At 42.4% G+C, this 23,350-nt stretch overlaps 1 protein-coding gene across 1 annotated transcript in view; it reads right to left on the bottom strand.

Annotated features, from left to right (window-relative positions):
- TRPM8 (transient receptor potential cation channel subfamily M member 8) overlaps nt 1–23,350 on the bottom strand; it is a 100,631-nt gene that overhangs the window by 5,638 nt on the left and 71,643 nt on the right. The window contains exons 22-24 of the mRNA XM_017537713.2: nt 13,952–14,142; nt 4,798–4,897; nt 3,639–3,672 (exon numbers count right to left, since the gene is read on the bottom strand). Of these exons, the coding sequence (XP_017393202.1) occupies nt 3,639–3,672; nt 4,798–4,897; nt 13,952–14,142 (325 nt within the window). The remainder of the gene's footprint in view (nt 1–3,638; nt 3,673–4,797; nt 4,898–13,951; nt 14,143–23,350) is intronic.

The raw sequence follows: 23,350 nt of genomic DNA, 5'->3' as shown, positions 1-23,350 counted from the left end.
AAAAGAAAATCAGCAATCAGAAAGCTTTCAACAAAGAGAAGTCCAGGATCAGATGGATTACTGGTAAATTCTACCAGACAGCCAAAGAAGAACAAATACCAAACCTTAGAGTCTTCCAGAAAATAGAAAAGGGAACACGTACAAACTCATTGTATGAGGCCAGCATTATTCTTTTACCAAAGCCAGAAAAAGATAACACACGAAAAGAAAACTATAGGCCAATGTTCCTGAGGAACGTAGATACAGAAATCTCAATAAATTCTAGCAAACTGAATTTCAGAGCATATTAAAATAATCCGTGGAGACACCACCACCCAGTGGTGTTTATCACTGGGATGCAAGGGTGGTTCGACATATGAAAATTAATCAGTGGGATACATTGCATTAACAGAATGAAAGACAAAAACCACATGATCATCTCAATAGATGCAGGAAAAGCAGTTGACAAAATTCAAGGTCTTTTAATGATTTAAAAAAAAAAAGGCCCTCAACAAAATAGGTATAGGAAGAACTTACCACAAATCTCCAACTAACATCATATTTAATGGGGTAAAACTGAAAGCTTTTTCTCTAAGATCTAGAACAAGGCAAGGATGCCCATTCTTACCACTGCTATTTAACATAGCATGAGAAGTTCAAGTCAGAGAAATTGGACAAGAAAAAAAGAAAAGAAAAGGCATCTAAATCAAAAAGAAAAAAGTAAAATTATCTCTGTTTGCAAATAGCATAAACTTATACGTAGAAAATCCTAAAACCACATACACACACACACACACACACACACACAAACTGTTAGAACTAATAAACAAATTTAGTAAATTTGCAGGATACAAAGTCAAAATACAAAAATCAATGGCATTTCTATACATTAACAAAGAGCTATCTTTGTTTAATTTAATCAGCTTAGATTAAACTGATTAAAAAGTGCACAAAAACTTAAATAGACACTTCTCAAAAGAAGAAATTCAAGTGTCAGACAGGTATATTAAAAGGTACTCAACACTTAATCATCAGGGAAATGCAAATCAAAACCACAATGAGACAGCACCTCACACCTGTTAACGATAATTATTATCAAAAAGGCAAATGATAAGTGTTGGCAAGGAGGTAGGAAAAGAAGAACTCTTGTACACTGTTGGTGGGAAAGTAAGTTGATATAACTATATGGAGAACAGTATAGACGTTCCTAAAAAAAAAAAAATACGATTATCATATGATCCTGCAATCCCACCTCTGGGTTTATATCCAAAGGAATTGAAATCAGGATCACAAAGAGATATCTGCACTCTCACATTAACTGCGGCATGATTCACATTAGCCAAAATACGGAAACTACCTAATGTCCATCGGGAGATCAATGGATAAAGAAAATGTGGTCCATACCTATAATGGAATATCTTTCAGACTTAAAATAAGGAAAGAAATCCTGCCATTTTCCACAGCGTACGTAGAGCTGGAGGACATTATGCTAAACAAAATAAGCCAGACACAGAAAGAGAAATACTGCGTGATCTCACTTATATGTGAAATCTAAAAGAGTCACACTCATCGAGGCAGAATGGTTGCCAGGGGCTAAGAAGGGGCAAATAAGGTGGTATGGGTCAAAGGGCAGAAAGTTTCTGTTATGCAAGATAAATAAATTCTAGAGATCGACTGTACAGCGTGGTGACAATAGTTAACAATACTGTATTGTACCCATGAAATTACATTTTAAATTAATCTCATTCCCTCACACATACATACAACACTCACAGATGGTAAATATGAAGAAGCAATAAGACGTTAATTAACCGGGCTGGGTTGTACTGATCATTTTGCAATGTATACAATGCATCAAAACATCAAACTGGACACTTTAAATATGTATAATTTTATATGTCCATTGACATACCTTAATAAAGCTGTTAAAAAATAAATTCTAAAAACTCCAGAAGCTTTCTTGAGAAACAATCGATGATCCCTAAAATTCTATGTGAGTAAAAAGGAGGGTTTTTTTGTTGTTCATAGGGGGAGGTAAGAGGACAGAGGAGGGAATTTAAAGAGAGCGAGAGACAGAGGGCAGGAAGAATGGGAGAAGGGGAGCGAGGTGGTGGGCCCTCCTGTGTGACGGCCGAGGCTCTGTGCTGCACAGTGGAGGTTGAGGCTGGCGAGCATCCTGGACCCTGGGAGTCAGGTTGGCTGGTCCTGTATCCACAATTCTACTGCTTCTCTTCTGACCCAGGGCCCAGGCTAGAGCCAAGGCTCCCACTCTGTCCATCTCTTCCTGCATCCACTGTTGCTGCCCTCCTCTGTCACTCTCTGCCTATCCCACAGCAGGGTCAGGACCAAGGTGTGGGTTGGGGAGGCTTTGCCCTAAACCCTGAGATGGCTTTCCATTAGCTCCCTCCCAAGTCACCCCAAATAAACTCACAAGTAAAAAACAAAACAACAAAACAAACTAAAATAGACCATTTTCTCTACAAACACACCACCTAGAAGAGTTCCTAGCACAACTAACTTCTCAACCAGATTGCTGGAGCCTCTCCTCCATGACCATTCGGGTCACTCAGGGAGCACTTGGAAAGGAAGATTCCAGATAGGTTCCTCTTGGGTTTTAAAATTCCCCAAACCTTTCCTTGCATGGGAATAAAACCCAACTTTATAAAGAGGCAAGCAAGTTCCCAGGCAGGATGACCCAGACCCCCATCTTCTTCCCACTTGGCCCTCTCTTGGTTCATGCTGCCCCTCATTTCAGCTGCTTAGAACAATCCAGGGTTCTCTAGACTTACAGACTTCACAGCTGCCACTACTGCCTAAATTTTTTTAAATGTTGGGGGTAAATAACCCATAAATAAATAAACAAGAAACTGTAAAGAGATAAATTCTCATATGGAAGCTCAGCTAAGGATCCCTTTTGTTCATGTATTCATTCAATAAACATTTATTAAGGCTCTACTATGGACAAGGTACTGGGTGCTGGAGATTTTGCCAAACCAGATGAGATCTTGTCTACCCACCAAACAGCCACGATACTGGGAGGTCTATGAATGGCATCATCCAGGATGCCATTCTCAAAATAATGTGGTAGGATACCAAATATCATCTCCTCTCCAGAGCCTGGCAGGGATCCAGCATTTGTGAATGGAATGTGATTTCTGATTGTGATTTGAACCTGATTATAATTTCAGCTACCCAGCTCAGAGTGAGGGCAGACACACTCTGTCTGTGCCTGGTGTTCATATGCATACTCACACATTTGCAATGCCCTCCAAATAAAACAGGCAACAAATTGGAGTGGCAGCAAAGAGTAGCATCCAGGCACACAGGCTTCCAGAAAGCTCTTTTGAGCCTTCTCTATGTTCTCTATAATTGCAAGCATCTTCACCTGCCTCCACAGCTGAAAGAAAGAGAAGAGGGTCTGACTCAGATAAGACAGAAAAGATTTTAGACATCATGGAAATGGGACTTCAAGACTATTCCTGGGAGATGCTTAGAGCATGGGAAGCAATTCCATTCCAGCACCCAGCTCTTAGACAGTGAATTAAGAAAGTCGAATGTAACTTCTTTTATTTTCTGACCATAACTACTGGCCTCTAGCTGAAAGCTCAAAAATATTAGTGACCAAAAAAAAAAAATCCAAACTATTAACAGAACCATACCTTTGCATCCAGTTGTCTAAACCGATGCCTCATTCTGCAAGGAAGTTAAAAAAAAAGAAAGTAAACAAGAGAAAAAGAGATTGACAGAGGACTATTAGGTTCCATTTTGCAGTCTTTTAAAGTACAGAATACAAGTCATTTTCGCTCTCAGCTAAGTCAAGACTCAGCTGCGTTTACCTTTCTTTCTGATTTTCTTCCTAGTACCCAAACAAAACAGAGCCCTCTCACATCACAATTAGAAGCCCAGCACATAAATGCTATCTCTGTTGATGGGGTGGTGAAAAATGACTTGTAAGGTCTGTCTCTCCCTTTTAAAACCAACATCGAAGAGTCTAGGGACAGAGGAGAGCTTATGGCACCACCTCTGTTGTTAAAAGAGAATGAGCATCCCATGCTTCTTTCAATAGCTGTATTGAACCCAGCAAAGGTATTAGTTGTGCTTATATATACTCATATTTTGTTAGAGTAAAACTTGAGGTGTGTTTTGAACTCTCAGGAAGAGTGACAGCTGTCAGTGAAGAACGTTAATGTTTACATAAGAGGACCCGTCCATAGACTTCACAACACATTACTTGTGAGACGCCTACAGACTTAGCTATGACTTATCTATTTCTATAAGATGTTTAATAAATGTATTTATTAATCACAAGGATTTTTATAACAGCTTCATGCGATTCGTAAATGAGTTCAGGATTTTTTTAGGGGCAGCCTGTAACAGAGCAACGAAAGGGTTTATCTATCTTCTGATCTCTGTACTTCTTCACCACAAAGGTAAATAGGTGTGTGGCACTTGCAAGATAACACCAATGGCCCATGACCTGTGAGTCTTACCAGAACCCACCTCTGCAGCTGCAGCAGGGATCCACACTCTCATCACCTATTTCCACAGCCCTGCACCGCAGGCTCCAAATACCTCTTTCTCCCCCAGGACCTTCAAGGACAATTGGGATAGTAGGTGGGTGGCTTGTTTTCCCTTTCTCCAGAGGCTGGTACACACTTATGTGTTTGTCATCTTTAATTGCCCAGGTAATATCTTTGTGGTGGTATTGCTCTCTGTTGAAAATGCTCTTTACTGAGTTTGCTCAAATAAGCTGCCTACGTTTTTGGGCTTATGCCTATAAAGGGAGCCTCGCAAAGCAGAAAGGGGTGTCTGACATACTCCTCTGAGGTGTCGTTGGCTTTCGTGTTGATCTTGACAAGGTAATTTTCCTTCATGACACCCTCCCACGCCAGAGTCTCGTTGTCTTCATTTTTGAAACCTTGAATAATGAGAAAAAGAAAATATTCAAATTGTTTCATTTTCCCCTTGCTTCCTAAATTAGGATCTTCTAGGCATTTTGTGAGACCCTGGAACTCAGAATGCGATTCGTCCTGCACAGGCTGGTCTGACTAATGTTACTTCCTAGTGGCAGCATCCGAATGATGGAATAGTAATGGCTTTCTCCGTAACAATGAGGAATCGGAGCTGCCTGCGTGAAATAGGAATGCAATCCTTATTCTAAATAGACATCGATCCAAATCCTATCTGTGTGTTTTGTGACTTAGCAAAATCATTCCACTAATGAAATTAGTTCTCACATTTGATATGTGCTCTTCTTCCATCTTGATGACACAAAAATGCGAAACCATTCAGCTGGATAATTGCTGATGAATTTTATAGTTACTCCTAACCTAAAACTGGGGTGGAAGCTCTGTAGGAGAGGAAAATAAGCCCAAGGCATTGTTTCTGTCCTTCTGAAACATGAGAGATGTGGCCCTCAAAGAGAATTCACCTAAGATAGGGCATGCCGTAAGATTGGTCTGGGATATATTCCGGTAAGATTCTTAGTTCAATTTCTTATGGTGCCTGAGCCTTTCAGATGACAGGAAAAAAAAGATAAAAGAACAGATCCACATGTCACCTATATTTCAGGTACGAATGCAATGGACATCAAACCTCCATGCAAATTCACGGGGACAGGAGAGTACATATGCTCACACGGGTGTCCACTTGGAATAAATGTACGTAGTTTTTAACTTCCGAGTTGCCATTTAAATGTATTCATCAACATGTTAGAGTTTAGGAATAATTATAAGATTTCTCTGGATTGAAAAAGAATTAATTGGGGATCAAAGACAGAACCAATACACACATGGCTGAATTTAAGCAAATTCTTTTTTCTTGGCTGGGCGCAGTGGCTCAGGCCTGTAATCGCATCACTTTGGGAGACCGAGGCGGGTGGATCACGAGGTCAAGAGATCGAGACCATCCTGGTCAACACGGTGAGACCCTGTCTCTACTAAAAATACACAAAAATTAGCCGGGCATGGTGGCACGCACCTGTGGTCCCAGCTACTCGGGTGGCTGAGGTGGAAGAATTGCTTGAACCCAGGAGGTGGAGTTTGCAGTGAGCCGAGATTGCGCCACTGCACTCCAGCCTGGTAACATAGCAAGACTCCGTCTCAAAATAATTAATTAATTAATTAATTAAATAAAATTCTTTTTTCTTTTTTTCTTCTTCTTTTTTTGGGGGGCAGGGGGAGATGGAGTTTTGCTCTTGTCGCCCAGGCTGGAGTGCAGTGGCACAATCTCGGTTCACTGCAAGCTCCGTCTCCTAGGTTCAAGCAATTCTCCTGCCTCAGCCTCCCGAGTACCTGGGACTACAAGTGCATACCACCACACCCAGCTAATTTTTGTATTTTTAGTAGAGATGGGGTTTCACCATGCTGGCCAGGCTGGTCTCGAACTCCTGGCCTCAAGTGGTCTGCCTGCCTTGGCCTCCCGAGTTCTGAGATTATAGGCTTAAGACACCATGCCCAGCCTAGATTTAAGCAAATTCTACATAGCAAATATGGATTTATTTTTAAGTGTGGTTATTCACTTTACAAAATAATTCTTAACTAATTTTTTAAATTGTATTTTTCCCAACAAAGAAGTTTCAATGTCTTGTCTTCAAACAAAATCAATGACAGAGTTCAAAAGGAGCGCTTAAAAATCAGCATGGAAAGGGTAGACACTCCTGGACACAGACAGTCAGGGAGCAAGGATGACAAATGACCAAAAAAAATAAAAATAAAAAATGACCAACCTCTGTAACAGTCAAAGAAATGCTGATTGAAATGATGACATAGCATTTTCACTAACCGTACTGGAAAATTAGCAGTAAAATAATGATTATATCCTGTGTTGGAAAGAACGTAGAGAACAGGCCTCCCATACCACAGGAAAATCTATCTGTTGTTGCTGCCTTTGGGTAATGGGGGACCAGAAGGTGGAGGAGGGGGAACATGCAATATACAGAGACTTCAGAGGTGCATACCCTTTAGTTAGAAATTTCTCTTTAGAAATAACTCAAAGGAAAAAAGTATTAATGTGCTCAAAAACGAATGCATAGAACTCTTATAGCATTATATGCCAGCAAAAGCAATCTACATATTTAATAAGGAGCTGATTAATTATGGTGCATCCATAAGCTGAAATACTACTGGCATCCATAAGCTGAAATACTACTGCACAGTTGAAGGCTGTCATATACATTAGATTGTTATTTGTGGATATGGAAAAGGTTTGCAACGTATTATTAGTTAAACAAACAAGTTAGATTATGAATGTGTGTGCATAGAGCAATCCAATTACTATACACCCACACACGAATGATAGAATAAACACCAGTGTGTTGACAATATTTACCTCTGGATGGTGGGTTACATGTATATTACATGCTCTTAATCTTTATTTGTGCTTTTCTGTATTATCCAAATATCCTATTATGAATATGGGTTGCTTTCTGAATCATGCAAAAATGATACATTTTATGAAAAAGCAATTAATGGATAGTATACTTTTTTATTACTTGAAGATATCACCAAAAAAGTACCAAAAGTGAAACTTTGGATTCTATTTTTCTGAAAGTCATTTGAAAAAATCTATTTTTTCTCCAAAGAAGAACAATGTCAAAATTAAACCCATGACGTCCCTATCGTTTGGAAGCAAAGCAAAGTACATTTAGGAAATGAATTGCCAACTAGAGGCTCTGGCAACTGCCGAATGCTGTGGTTTCAGGCATTAGTCATCTCCAAGGAGGAGAAGGGAATGAGCAGGCAGTGACCAGGCACCCTAGAGAGCAGTTAGTAAGCAGGGCTCTTGGCTCTCTCTGTCCCATTACCACCGCACCATCCGAGGGTGGAGAAAGATCCTGTCCTTCTGCCATCTCCTAATCTCGCTGTTTCTTCGTTTACTCCCGAGAATAAAATCTGTCTGAAGAGGGAAAATGTCAACAGTTACACTATTTCTCTGATTATGATGAGACTGCCACCCTCCCAGGGGCCCACTTGGGAGACAGGTTCCAATTCATTCATTCACATCTGATTTATATGGTGGCTTCCTTGAGCTGAAGCCCCTTTTAATTTCCTGGCTAAACTGGGGGATTTGCTTCCATTTTATGTTCATATTGTGCTTAATCATTAAATAAGTTTTAGGGGAATATAATGAATTTGTCCTGCCTTCTCAACCCCATCCCTAATCTGGAGTGCTGATTTGTCCTTACTTAGACACTGAATTACCTGGTTCCCCTGATCCTGGACCGAGTACAGTGTATCTTTGGAGAATGGACCTTTATCCCATACAGCCTCAGCCCCTCCTCCCACACATCTGTAACCTGAATCCCACTAGTGATAGGCAGTTAACTAATTCCACAGAGCAATTAATCTCATTTCCAGACAGCCCACACTGTTAGACATTGTTCTTTTTAGTGAATCAAAATCCTCCTCACTGCAACTTTTATCCATTGTTTGTTTTTTCCCTGAATCATTCAGAAAGAAGTATGATGCTTGTAGGGCTTCTGTTACATGAAGGCACAGAATGGCCCCCTAAGCCTTCTTCCAGGTCCTGTCAGCACCAGCCATGACATGGCTTCAAGACAGAACCAAAGAGAGTCCTGAGGTGTGTCATTAAGTATTTCTAGTACTTGGGTGTCATTTTTGAGTGCAGCCAAATTCCACATCTGAACTTCCAAATCCTATGCCTGATATAAAGACTTTTGTGCTTTTAGTTAGAATCAACTCACTTTGTCTTTCAAGGCAAAACGATGGGAAGAAAGACAGCAACTTATCCAAATTGTCAAAACACTTTCTTCATTAAGAACGGCAATTACGCATGTGTGATCGTTAATGACATCCCCAAAGTGACATTTAACATCTTAAAATAATGCTGTTAAAAGAGTTGACTATGATGATTCTTTAAGGTGTCACAGGAGTTGGGGGTTGTGAATACATTTATATTCTGAAAGCCAGACTTTAGGGCTCATAGCTATAGGGAGAGCACAGAAATATGTTATGATCAATATTTAAAGTAGTATTTATGAGTACTTAGTCTCCATTTCTAAGTAAAGAACCCCACAAAAAAGATGGTTCCTGGCAAGTTAAATGTTTCTTAATTGCCACCAATTACCATGTCTAGGTTAGCAAAATTTATATTTTTACTTTCTGAATCTTCAAAATATTTGAGATTACACTAAAGGCACAGGCATAATCAGCCCCCTATGGAACATGAATCCAGTGGTGGCCGTCAGTGACCATTTTATCAAAGACCCTGCAGATCAAAACAGAGGGCAACACCTGTCCAGCAGCCACTGGAAGACACAACACCTGTGAACAGTAGAAAGAGGATTCAAAAAGCAGAGAGAAGAACCACCTAACCCTATTCCTTTAGTCACGTGTACTGAATTCGTCCTTAGATTTTCCACTTCCAAATTGCCCTTGACTCCAAATTTCCTATCTGACAGTGACTTTTCTTTTTTCAGTAGTGTTCCAGGTTGGGGCGGGGGGGTCACATCTCACCACCCTCCCCTTCTCCAGCATCTTCCCCCTGAGCCATAGGAGTGAGCATCAGGATCTGAGAAGCCTAATTCCACGTGGTGATCTGCGAGTCTCCCCAAACCCGCCCTGGAAGTTTCTTTGCTCACTTCTGCCTTGAGGGAAAGAAGTCCAATCATCAAAGAGGTATAATGAGGTATGTTTCACGATTCATGTCACCATTTCTTGCACTGTCAAGTCTCTTGTCTACATTTTTTCCTTCCTCTGGGATTCAAGATGGCACATTGTAACTTGGTGGGCTGGTGACGGGGGCAGGGGGCAGGGAGGAGGACTGCATGGAGCCAAAACTTGGCTGTAGGATACAGCCCAAGCCTTACATTCATCTCCTACAATCCTCAGTCCCGAGGACTCCTCTCTCCTGTCTTCCTACCTCTCTTAACCCCCTCCTCCCTCCACCCACTCCTCGCTCTGTGGCACCATCTCAGCCTCTGTCCCTTTGCCTGTCTAATTTCATCTTTTGCGTCTCAGCTTCCTCCATAAATCTTCCCTGATGCACTCTAGTCAAGGGTTTACATGTCCTCTATGTGGCCATCACAACCCCCTGCGCATTCCCTAAAATTACTGTCCCCCATGCTTTTTAATTAAGGCTTTTCGACTTTCATTCTCTGCTCCCCACTACCCGGGACGATGAGCCCTGTTCGAGGGCACAGATAGCTTCTATCTTATTTAGCACCATATCCACAGGGCCCACTATCATGTGACAGACTCTTGGCATGCATTTGTTGAACCAGCTCTCCCAGGCCCCCTCTCTTCCTGCACCACAGGCTCTCTGTGAAGTTATCTACCTCACCTCTGGGCCAGCTACCACTGAATCATGCCCCCCAAGCCCAGCCCATGTGCCTTTGTTCATGGCGGCATCCCCAGAACTGAGAGTTCATGTTTGTGCAGGACTGACCCCTTCCTGCAAGAGGACTGCTTTTACACTATTTATTTTTATAGGTGCTAAGGGTTGGGGGGGGGCGGAGATGCTCTTTTCATGCTGTCCTTTTCTTGCCTATGCACAATTTCCACCCATCCTTGTGCTCACTCAGTTTTCCAATTTAGATCTGTGGGTAGTGTGGGGTGCGTTTTACAAAACTCTGCCAAAATGGACTGTGGCAGGAAATGAGGTTGGTAGGCTTTTGCTTTTGAAATTTACCAGAACTCAGTGATGTTCCTCTCTTTTATTCCCCTACTTAGACATTTTATGAGAACTTTTTACTGGTTTCTGGGGGCCGTCCAGAATATAAGTGATGATAAGGTTTAGGACACTACCCCAAAATATGGCACCATGGCATATTGAATATTTTAAACTGAAAGAATTGGAGAAAAGCATAGAATCAGGAAGGTCTGTCTGATCTGGCTTTTTCCTGACCCTCTCCCCTGAAGCAGGTCATATCACCTAGGAAAAGTTTTCTGACTTTCCCCTACAGCAGGTCATAGGACCCTTATGTGAGAGGCACCCTCCTTATACCCAAAGGAAAAGAGTGTCCTCATCTCCAGAGGCACAGGGATGCAGAAAGAAATGTGAATCCATGGGCCTTGCTAAGTTTCCCAGTTTATTACCATGGGATCATACTCTGTTTGCCCTATTGTATTTCTTCACAAACCTCCACTCTTCAATAAACCTACTATTAAAAATGCTCAAATTTGGCTGGGAACAGTAGCTAATGCCTGTAATCCCAGAATTTCAGGAGGCTGAGGTGGGCAGATCACCTGAAGTCAGGAGTTTGAGACCAGCCTGGCCAACAAGGGGAAACCCTCTCTCTAGTAAAAATACAAAAATTAGCCTGGCATGTTGGTGCACACCTGTAATCCCAGCTACTCGGAAGGCTGAGGCAGGGGAATCGCTTGAAATCAGGAGGCGCAGGATTCAGTGAGCCAAGTTTGCACCACTGCACTCCAGCCTGGGGGACAAAGCAAGGCTCCATTTCAAAAAAAAAAAAAAAAAAAAAAGTTGTTTCTTTGGATCTTCCTTTCCTTATGAAGGCTCCTATGTCATGTAAAGCTTATAATAAATTTCTATGCTTTCCTTGTGTTACTCTGTCTTTTGCTATAGGAATCTCAGCTGTGAGCCTAAGATGGGTAGAGAAAAAGATATTTTTCCTCCCCTATGGTAACAAGATAACTGAATAATTTATAAATATCAAGGAACCTATTTTGATCCCAAATCGACAAAGGTTATTTTCTGGAGCCATGTTTTTGCATTTTTAAAACATCCACATAGGGACGGGCACGGTGGCTCACGCCTGTAATACCAGCACTTTGGGAAGCTGAGGCGGCGGATCACAAGGTCAGGAGTTCAAGACCAACCTGGCCAACATAGTGAAACCCCAACTCTACTAAAATTACAAAAATTAGGCAGGCCTGGTGGCAGGCACCTGCAGTCCCAACTAGCTTCTCTTCAAGGACCACAGGCAACCAGCCCAGCACAGCCCTGCCCTACCCTGCCCCAGGAAGGACCCACAGGATCATGGGCAAATAAATGGTGGGTATTTCAGGTCACCAAGTTTCAAAGTGACAATAATATTTAACTGATCCACTTAGAGACCCAAAATGGCCCTCCTTTTTTTTTTTTTTTTTTTTCTTTTTTTTTTTTCTCCATAAGAAGGAAACTGAAAATGAAAATTGCGAAGGTACCAAAGCGTGGTCCAACCTGAGTCATTAACTCTACAACACTTGTCAGCACACAGGGCCTGGTTAAGACTAGAAGGGTGACCAGCAGTCCCTGAAACCAAGGAGGTTCCCAGAAGACAGACATTTCTGTTGCAATTGGGGTGGTCCTGGGAAAATGGGCACAAACTGCTCACCCTAACTGGATGGGCACAAGCTGGCACCCTAACTGGATAGGTGCAGGCTGCTCACCCTAACTGGATACCAGGATGCAAGACTCTCAGTACTAAGATGAGGAAGTGCTGGGCAGACCACAGTGAGATGGTCACCCTAGGCCCTAGGCACGTTTGCCATCCTCAGTCCCCTCCTTCAGAAAAATATATTAAAAATATTTTATGACTTAGTTGGTATAAAACAAATAGATTAATATATATGAGAACACTTTCTTTAATCTAAAAGCTCATTTTTTTCTTCTGGTTTTTAAAGAAAATTTGAAGATGTTCAGGAGCCCCTGAGGTCCCGTGGGCCCTGCCACTGTGCCTGATGGAGGAGCTGGCCCCACAGCTGCCTCCCCACCCCAGAGATGGATCCTTGGGTTAGGTCTGAGGTTAAGGGGTGAGGAAAAAGGCCCAGGGTGCCCAATTTATCTTCTCTTTTGTGTCCAAACATCCAGACAAATAAAAACAGGCCTCTTCCTCCCTGCATGCTTAATCTGCTTGAGGTGTAACTGAGAGCCAGAAAGACTGTCTGGCTTATTGGCTCTGGGAGAAACGCAAGCTTGGTGTGGGTTCCTACAGGTCCAGGAAGACAGCTGGGTGCCGGTTCCCTTCATTCGAAGGACATACGGCTGACAACAGCTCCACTTCTGGGGTAGGGAGAAGCAGCTGGGTGCTCCAGTTTGTGAGGGTTAAGAAGGTAGGTGACCACACAAGATAGAGAATGATCCACAGTCCAATGTGTGGATGGGTTGACACCTGCCTTCCTGAAGAGGTTAGTATGCGGAATGTGTGTGGTGGACCTCTGGAAACCAGAGGCTGGGGTGGGGGGCAGCCATCAGAGAAAGCATGGCCAAGTCCTAGGAGTTGGGGTCAGAGGGGACAGTCAAGGACTCTCTGAAGGACCCTTTTGTGCCCACACAATTAGGATCAGTTTCAAACATGTGCCAGGCCAGGGGACACGGAGAAGCCCAGAACAGCATCACTAAGAAGGGGCTTTTGGCTCCCCTTCCCATCCTGTCTCTCTGTGCTCTAGCTGCGAGGGTCAGTCCCCACAGAGAGAAGGGAGGCACCAGGAGAGGGAACAGCCCACTGCCCATCCTTCCTAGCAGCTCCACCAGCTGGGTGGGGTAAGGGGGAGGGGAGTCTCACCTCTGAATAGCACTTAATAAGCTGGTTAATACACGGAACTGCACATTCCTATTTCTAAACGGAGATAACGTTTTCTCAAGTAAAACAACTGTAAGATTTTCTGTTCCTAAGCAGAGTCACAAACCCTCGTGGAATCAGGTTTAAAGGTTCCTAGAGAATGAAATTCATGGGAACAAGGAAAAACAAAAAACCAAGTCATGATTGGACCCTGTCCCATGAATTCTGCCTGTTCAACATACTATTTACATTATCATTACATCATTTGTCCAAAAGTCATTCCCCTGCAAGTCAGAATATCCCAGCAGATCTACGGGCTTTCTTTATCTACAATTTCTCTAGAGCAATTCATTGGTTGGCCTGATGCCTGATCTTTACAGATGTTCAGATGTGAACAGTGGAAAAACTGTGAATAATTCCTTTCTATTGAGATACAGACCAGGCATCCTTCCCTGAAATGAATCACTGCTTCTGATCCCAAGCGCACATGGATAAACCACTCACAGCAGACAGAAGACTCCACGTTTTTCTCCTTGCAGCAACACTTGAAGCACCTCTTCACCACCATGTAGAAGTAAGCGAAGACGACAAAGGGGAAGGGGATATTGAGGCGGCTGCAGTACTCCTGCACCAGGAAGTACCTCTGGAACTTCCAGACCTGGTCATTGTTCTCCTGGACGGTGCCCACCGTGTAGCTGGGGAGGGAAGAGAGAAGGCCAAGACTTAGCATTCCACATGCCTCATCGCTAAATGGCCAAGTATGGCAATAGTGGTATTAAGCTACTACTGCAGCAGCTTAAGTCCAGACAGGAGAGAAGAATCCAGACTGATACAAGAGCCAGAACAACTCAGCAGCAAGTGAAAGTGATCTTCAATTCATGCTGGGCCAAAATATGTCTGGCTTTTGGTGGGATTTTTTTTTTAATCACAAAAAAAGTGCTCAACAAACTTTAAAATTATTTTATTTCAAGATCTTTCAATGATTCTTTTGTTGTTGTTGTTCATTTCTTATGATGTTAGATACAAAGTGGTCCAAAATATCAACACTCTTAGGACTAGCATGGCGGCCATCATCCATGTCTAAGTGTAAACAGCCTGGCAAGAAAGCAGCTTGTTAGTGTTTATCAAGAGCCTTAAGAATGCTCATCCCTTTGACCCAGTGACTTTACTCCTGGGAGTTTACCCTAAGAATAAGGAAATACTAAGAAAAAACACATATGTAAATGAATATATATACATGTCTGTTGGCCACTAGCACCATAGGTAACAGCTGCTCCCACCCCTCCTCAAAGCGAAAGAAAGAAACTAAACATTCACCAATAAGAAAATGTGTCACACATTATGGTTAATCATATGATTACATAATGCAGCTATTAAAATTATGAATAATTGTACTATGGGGAAACGTTTATCATATATGTTATATGAAAATAATTAGGCTCAAACTTGTACTTACAATATGGTTTCACTACGCAAATCTCAATTCACAAAGAGAAACAGATCAACCACGTATGGTGGTCACCTCGAGCGTCACATCTTGGGTGCTGTTTACTCATTCTTTTCCATTTGCTCTCCAGCATGGTGCAATGAGTATGAATTACTTCCATAATTATTAAAATGTTTATTTTGTGTCCTACTCCAAAACTGATAATACCAATGATTTTTCTGTTACAAATCAAACCCAAATTATAAAATAGCTAACATTTATTATATACCACTGTTTTAAGCAGTTTGCTTAAATTAATTGTCTTAGTCTACAGACAACTCTCTGATGTATGTCTATTATCTAAAATGTCTATTATCATCTAATGAACAGATCGCAAAATGGAGACACAACAAAAGTAAGCAAATTGTCTGAGTCCTCAGTTAGGAAGCGTTGAATCCAGGATTTGGACTCCGCAATCCAGCCCCACGTCCACTTGCTTCACTGCTACACGATACCACCTCACAGAGGGGAGCGGGAAATGTTTTAAGCAATGCTCTGTTTCAAAAAAGGGGTTTGAGATGTGCTTCATTTCAAAAGGTTTTTATTGGGCTACTTGCTACCTTAGCATTTTAGATAACTACAAAGTATATTACAATTTGTGAAGTTCAACCACCCAAGACATTTTTATTGCTAATATCCAATGATCCCTTCAAGAGCCAAAGAAGCTGCAATGAACCATTTGAAGGCTATAAGCAAATCCTGATGGGAGGAGCATTAAATTCTCCAAATTCTGGGGAACATCCTCAATGAGGAGACCAGGAAGAAAAAGCGATCACATATGTTGTGAGGCCTCATTCTTGCACCTTCATACATTACATTTTATTACATTAGACTTAAATATCTTAAGCTAAAAAAAATTAGACATCTACGCAAAACGCTATCAAATATCAGATATTTATGCATAACACCATGGTTATGGCTTTGCTTAAAGTTTAGCTTTGTTTATTTTGGTGTTTAATGATGAATGGGACACCTCTGCCATCTACACTAGGGCCTGGATCCTGTGTAAGGAAGACTTGTAGCAAGTGCCTCTTGAACAGGGTGAGATCTTTAGAGGGAAAGGATTCATGTTTATTGAACACCTCCTATACGTAAGCTCCTGTACTAGGCATGTAAAATGGTTACTTGACTGATCCTCACATCAACCCTGAGTGGCAGATTGCTTAGGTGAAAAGCAGCCATGACTGGGATGTATTATAGTGCAGCAAATCAAATCTAGCAGCCTGCCTGGCATTTCTTACAAATGTAGGTCAGCTTGCTTTGAGGCTAATACCGAGCATCATTATCCACCCTCCCTAGTCCCCAGCTGGTTCTGTTGCCTACAAAATGCACTGCATGCTTCTGCTGCTGCAACAAGACAGGTGTGCCCGCAACAGCCCCAGATTAGAGAAGTGCAGGCTAAGAACTTGCCAGAAATCACAGTTCATGACGTGGGCCAGAACAACTATTACCGTTCAAAATAGTGTTCCTGGAAGCAACTTGAAATCTTAGAATTGGGGAAATTTAACCTAAAAATAAGAAGCAATGAACGCAAAAACGTTTTAAGCAATGTTGTATTTCAAAAAAGAAATAGATGCTCTATTTCAAAAAAAGAAATAGAAAACTTTGACTATATATCTAGTCAAAAATGGATTATACTGACTTCCCAAAACTAACTAACAGCTAAGAAAAAAATCATAACAACTGCATCCATTTTCACGCATTGATGTTGTTTTCCAAGGTATTATTCAAAAGCAAGTCATAAGTCCTATGGAAAGGAGAAGCTTCCAGGATGCTCAGAGCAAGGAAAGGCGTTCTCTCTGGCAAGTGGGCCTCCCCTCTTCCTCAGAGAGCTCAGCGTGGAAACGCAGCCCAGAAGAGTCCAAGTAAGAAGAGATTTATTGCACCATGGCTTAAGGGCAAACAAAAAAAGAGATAATTTAATGAGGAGACTTGTTCCAGAATAAATAAGTAAAACTTTAATATCCTTCCTATAGATCAAAAAGTAGACACTCAGAGTCAAGGAAATACGAATCTTATAGATCATCCAAAGTAGGGATTAGAACACTGCAACTTGGGGGCCAAGCCCCCCACCTGTTTTTGTACAGCCCATGAGCTAAGAACGGCTTTTCCAAAGCAGGGCAGTATGGGTGGGTGCAGTGTTGGTGAATCCTGCTTCTTTCCACACAGCTGACCAAAGACCCTAGCTGGCCCTTACAGAGAAAGTCTGCGATCCCTGAGCTATAGTGCACGCAGGCCAGTGCCCATGAATAAGGCTTTGTGTTTATATTAGTCCCTGCTTTAAAGAGCTCTGCCTCGTATGTGACCGATCATTTGTTCCTCAGGACAACCGCGTTGATTACACGGGCCCTCCTGCTGGAAGGGCAGATTCCTCTGTACCTCAAGGGCAAAGGTAGATCCAGTGAGCAGCAATGTTTTCCCAGACAAACAGCAAGAACCCTTATGGGCATCCCAGGGGGGCATGAGTGAGCCAGCTGATAACTGGATATTAATACCCAAAAGCTGCTTTGCATAAATAATGCATATTTATGATCGGCTAGGCTGAGGTTTATTTATACACCGAGGTCCACCTTACCCGGACAGCAGCAGCTTCCAAAATGTTCTTTTTCTCTCAAGTCAGTCCGGGCCTCAGCCAAATAGACATGAGGGTTCTCCAGGGGGGAGCTCCTAAATAGAGCGATGCTTCCACCTGCTTTCCTAAAATAATGTTTATATTCTGTAGTCATTGTTTTTGAACTCTGTGAAGGACAGACTGAACTCTGCAGTAAAGGACTTTCTGGGCCAGCACATGCACACCCCCTCAGCATAGCAAGCATTGGAGTGGCTTAGAAAACATCACTTGTGCCCAGGGTCTCACCCGCCCCAACTCAGATGGTTCTTGAAGTCTCCTTGACAACCAGTGGCCATCTGGTGTCATCCCTGAGAGAATTCTGCAATTTTCCCTTTGTGCATCTCCAGTGCTATCTTGTGCCCTTGGCGTCCCGTCCCTGGCAAACACCCAGCTGGCTGGAGATTTGCAGTGACAGCTGAGGTCCATCTCCTGAAACTGAGCACCTTCAGCTGAGCAGGAGAGGAGGAGGAAGGGAGAGAGGGACAGCAGTTCAGAAACTCACCGACAGTGGAAATAGTACTAAGAGGGAACGGACATTTAGAATTCAGATAGCTTTGTACATAAATGAAGTCCAGAAGTACGTCAAAAGAATAATACACCGTGACCACAGGATAGGCTGGCTAAATATTAAGGACATTTATATCATTCATCATTTGTACAATGCATCGTAACACTAGATCAAAAGGAAACATAGCATTTCAATAGCTGCTAGAAAGTCTTCTGGCAACATATAACAACCTTTTCTGATGAGGAAAAAAAAGAGAGAAAGAGAAAGGAGCTTAATAAACAAAAAAGAGGAGGAATCTTCTACAACATGATAAAAAGAAAAATAATTTAGTAAGGAGACTTGTTCCAGAATAAACAAGAAAAACTTTAATATTCTTCCTATAGACCAAAATGTAGTCACTGAAAAAACATAATAGAAAAAGTGCCTTACTGGTTTTTTCCCCCACTATAAGTGTCTGGAAATAAATTAACAAGAAATCTTCCAGATCCATATGAAAAAGACCATAAAACTGTACTGGAAATTATATATGTCTGAATAGATGAAAATCATACCATTTCTTCCAGATAGTAAGATGCCAAATTCTCTTAAATGATTCTACAAAGCTAACATCATCACAATAAAATTCACAAGAATTTTTGGGGTAAGGAGAAAGAGAATAAATTTACAAGTTAAGCCTTAGGCTCCTCTGTACAATTAAATATACAAGAACAGCCAGGAAAGTTTTGAATAAGAATAACGAGAGAAATTTGTACAACGATGTTAAAATAATTTTTTTAAAAAAAACTTCAGTAATCAAAGCCATTTGGTAGTAAAAAACAAAATACAAAGACAGATCCACAGAACAGAATGCAAAGCCTGCAAAAAAATTCACAAAGAAAAAGTAGATTCTAAAACAATGGCAGAATTTTCAAATACATTGAAATAGGAGAAACTTGTCAGCTAGCTCTCTATCAGACGGACACCTCCTTTAAACTTTGCATAGGTGTCTTACTTTTTCTTTTATCACTCCTTCCCTGGCACACGGGCAATATCTAACCAGTACTGCACCATGGCCCATGGTGACACTGACTTTTTGCTCTCTCTGATGTGGCAGTGTGTAGGTTAAACTGTGTAACACATCCTGGCTCCCCTCTCATTCTGCAACATCGAAAAAGCAGGCACAAAGCCAACAACAGCCAACAGTAAGAGATGACCAGCGATTGGATCACACTGATTTTGGAAGTGATCATTCAGGTGAGCATATTGCTAACAGAGTAACCAACTAAGACTGTGCCATATACCTGCACAAAGGCCCATGACATTTTTCTTCACCTTCCGGAAAATGTCCAAATTCTTTAATATGCCATAAAAAACCATACCCTAGCCCCTGCCTAACTTTCTACCCTCCCCGGCTGTTGATTCCCCCCCAGACTAACATTATCTCCCTCCCTTCTCCCTCTCCTACCAACACTCACGGCTCCAGGTACATGATCCTCCAAGCAAACATCACCTCCATCTACCAACTGCTGCAGATGCTAGTCTCCCCCGGCCAACACTCTCACAATTAATAACTCTGTCCTCTGCAAATAGCCTCTCCATGCTGCTTATATTATATGTATTATATTCATACGTTTCCATGTCATCTCTTCCCTTAACAGCAGGGACTTAACCTTTCTCTGCCTCCAACTCCTTAAGTGTAAAATGGCAATAAGGCTGCACCTGGGGCAGGTTAGATAAGGTGGTCAGAACTTCCCTTGACATGAAACAAGAAACTTGTCAAATTGATGAAGAGAACAAATCGCCTAACAGGACACAGATCGCATCCTGAGCTTGTGATTAGAACATCCTACAGCAAAAAGGCAGGAACGGAAGGGAAAAATTCCCACATTTGCACAAGCACAGAAGCCGGGGCTTAGTGTCCTTGAGCTGCCATATGCTCACTGTAACAGTAAAATACACGCCCCTGGGTGGAGATTTAAAATGCTCATGAGACGTGATGGATGCACTAGCATGTGTAGCCACTGCACATGTGGGCCTAAGAAAGCACTCATAACATGCTTAAGCAACATCCCTTCCCACCCCTTCGGGAATAATCATGCAAATTTCCCATTAAGGGAGATCCCCTAGTATCAGACAGCGCTGTCTTGCCTTTGAGCAGCCCGTGCTGACCGGCTGCCAGAGTGTGCTTCGGCTTTGCAATCAACTCTTCTGCTTGCTTTTACTTTTGACTCACTTTCAAATTATTTTCTGTCCCGAAGTCAAGAACCTGAACTAGCCCACCAGCTACACACCTACTCAAAAATGAGTAATCATTAAATGAAGTGACCCCTGTAAAGCACTTGAACCTGTGCCCAGCATGGGAAAGCTGCAATAAATATTAGCTATTGTTACCATAACAATTATCTGCACTCTTCTTTTTATCCTTTTCACCCCAATTCAGTAACCTCCCTTAGGCTGTGCACACAGCACTCAAACCTTTAGTTTGTATTGGGTCTTTATTTTCTTCTTTCCACTTTTCTGCATGTTTATGTTATTCCTAAGATCTAAAAAACATTGTTAGAAATTATTCTACATCAAGACATGTTTGACGAGTCCTTTTCGGAACTGCATGGGGTGAACTGATCTTAAGGATACAATGCTTATAAGTGCCCTAGCTCCTGGTAGGTAGACCTGGAGTCATTTACCGACTTTAAGTTCACTTCCTGCCTCTGATAAGCCACACAGGGCCTGTGATCAATAATTTTAATGTAGAATAATTGCAGATGTTCACATCCATTTCCTTTCTCTGTTGAATACCATCTAGAGAGCACTCCAATACGCCTTCAGAATTCCCAAGAGTGCATTTGCATTGTAGTTAATAAGGTTGCCATTGTGTACGGTTAAGCTTTTAAATGAATATTTTGATGTGGTGCCAGGGAAGGGTCAAGCCTGGGCCATCTGCTCACAGAGTAAGCCCTGAACAACTTTAACAATGATCAGAAACGGTGCTCCGAGGATTTAACCCAAGGATCACAACGCAGCTTCTCTTGCTGTTCTGGAGTTAGCAAGGAAAGGGCCTCTGGTTTAAGCTGGGGCTAATCGAGGAGGTTCCCCAAGGGAAGGGATGTCACAAGTTGTCACACTTAAGCACCAAACGGGGCAACAGTGGGATGTGATGCAGTGGCTCTGGCCTCATGGGGAAGAGACCGGAGTTAATTCAGATAACACGTGGCCAGGACCACAGACGCTGAGCTGTTGGAGCTTCATCTCCTTCATCTGAAAGCGACAGACGAGGCTCCCATCCCGCTCAGCTCCAAATTCAATGATTTCATGGTCAAAATGCAGGTAATGGATTACAAAGGTGCCACAGCTCTCATGAATGGCTCCTTCGGACAGCTCTCACAGTGCATCGATTGAAGAGAGCTCTAAATATTCCACCATGTACCTTGCTGAGATTTACCAAGTCAGCATAACTCAAAGGCCATGGCTTTAGGAGCTGTCTGTCCTTTTGTTTAATGTCTGTAAATATAGTTGGTGGTAAGTTCTTACAGGAACTTGCAGCATAGCTACGATATCTTATTACCATAAAGTAAGGCCTGAAGCCATCCCACTTCCCCCTTGCCTTTGCTTCATGTTTTGGGATTGGTGTGCTTTTTCTCCCTCTCATGTGGAGACATGATCATCCCTCACCTGCTGCTTCTCTCTGCAGCTCAGATGTTGGCCTCCTCTGATGTTTGGATACCATTTAGACATCATGACATCGGCCGGCTGCCTGTGAGCCAGACAGGCTTCCGGGTCTCCAAGTCCTGGCCACCAACCAGTGTTAAGGGAGATGGTTTCACCTTCCCTTCCTAGGGCCATGTGGAACTAGCACCCACATAATCGTCATGGCCCAGGCACCTGGCACAGAGCAGATGTTAAACATTTACCTGATGATTCTCTTACTGATTTGTTACTCGCCATTGATGCATCTCAGTATACAACACACTAGAAAGCTAAGCTCATAACTAATAACTAAACAATGAACTAAACATGGGTAAGAATCCATTTTTTTAAATTCTTTGAATAAGCCCACGAAGTGCCAGGTGCTGATCTTCATCCTCCAGAGTTCACCGTCCGCAAGGAGAGAAGGTTGTCACCATGCAAGCTAAAGAGTGTCATGTGGGCTCAGAGTCTCTACATGAACTGGGGAGGCCATCAGGTACCATTTTGGCAAAAGATGATCCTTGGATCTGTAAAGAGCAAGCAGGAACTGGGCAGGAGGAGAAGTTTGGGGTGGAACAGGCAATCCAGATGGAGGACAAGTATGTGCAAAGCATCCGGCATGATGCATCACCCTGTTTAAGGACGAACATATCGAAGTCCTGCCAGGGGACAGAGAGCAGGGGATGAAGGCGGTAGGAAGCTGAGAAGCCTGAAACTTACCCGGAATGCTGTAGGGAAATACTGAAATCCTTCCAGAATTTTAAGCAGAACAATGACTGTATTAGTACATTTTCATGCTGATAATGAAAACATACCCAAAAACTGGGCAATTTACAGAAGAAAGAGGTTTTTAATGGACTCACAGTGCCACATGACTGAGGAAGCCTCACAATCATGACAGAAGGCAAGGAGGAGCAAATCACCTCTTACGTGGATGGCAGCAGGCAAAGAGAATGAGAGCCAGGCAAAAGGGGTTTCCAAAACCATCAGATCTCGTAAGACTTACTCACTACCATGAGAACAGAATGGGGGAAACCGCCCCCATGAGTCAGTTATCTCCCACTAGGTCCCTCCCACAACACAAGGGAATTATAGGAGCTACAATTCAAGATGAGATTTGGGTGGGGACACAGCTAAACTGCATCAGTAATGTTTTAGAAACATCACTTTTGGTCACAGTGTAGAGAAGACTGGAGTGGACTGGAGAAGGACGTCTCTGGACACTGGGATACCAGATGTCCACACATTGCTCAGTCCCTTTGACATGGGAGGTTCCCCAGAGGTATGTGCTTCCACATAGCCCTGCTCAGAGGGAGGCCACTGGCCAAATAAGGCATGTGACCCCCATTTGTAGACCTTGGGCATCTCAGAATCTCTGGGCTCTATTTGACAATTGTCTTTCCTTATATTCTTTTCTAAATTATGAATATAATGTGTGATCATTGTAACCACTGAAATATATAATTGATTTTTTTTGGTGGTATTTTTTTTCTTTTTTTAATTGCATTTTAGGTTTTGGGGTACATTTGAAGAACATGTGAGATAGTTGCATAGGTACACACACGGCAGTGTGATTTGCTGCCTTCCTCCCCTTCAACTATATCTGGCATTTCTCCCCATGCTATCTCTCCCCAA

This window comes from Cebus imitator, unplaced genomic scaffold (genome assembly GCF_001604975.1).
Source record: "Cebus imitator isolate Cc_AM_T3 unplaced genomic scaffold, Cebus_imitator-1.0 Scaffold106, whole genome shotgun sequence".
In the NCBI taxonomy this organism is placed as follows: domain Eukaryota; kingdom Metazoa; phylum Chordata; class Mammalia; order Primates; family Cebidae; genus Cebus; species Cebus imitator.
This window is presented reverse-complemented; position numbering and strand designations above follow the sequence as displayed.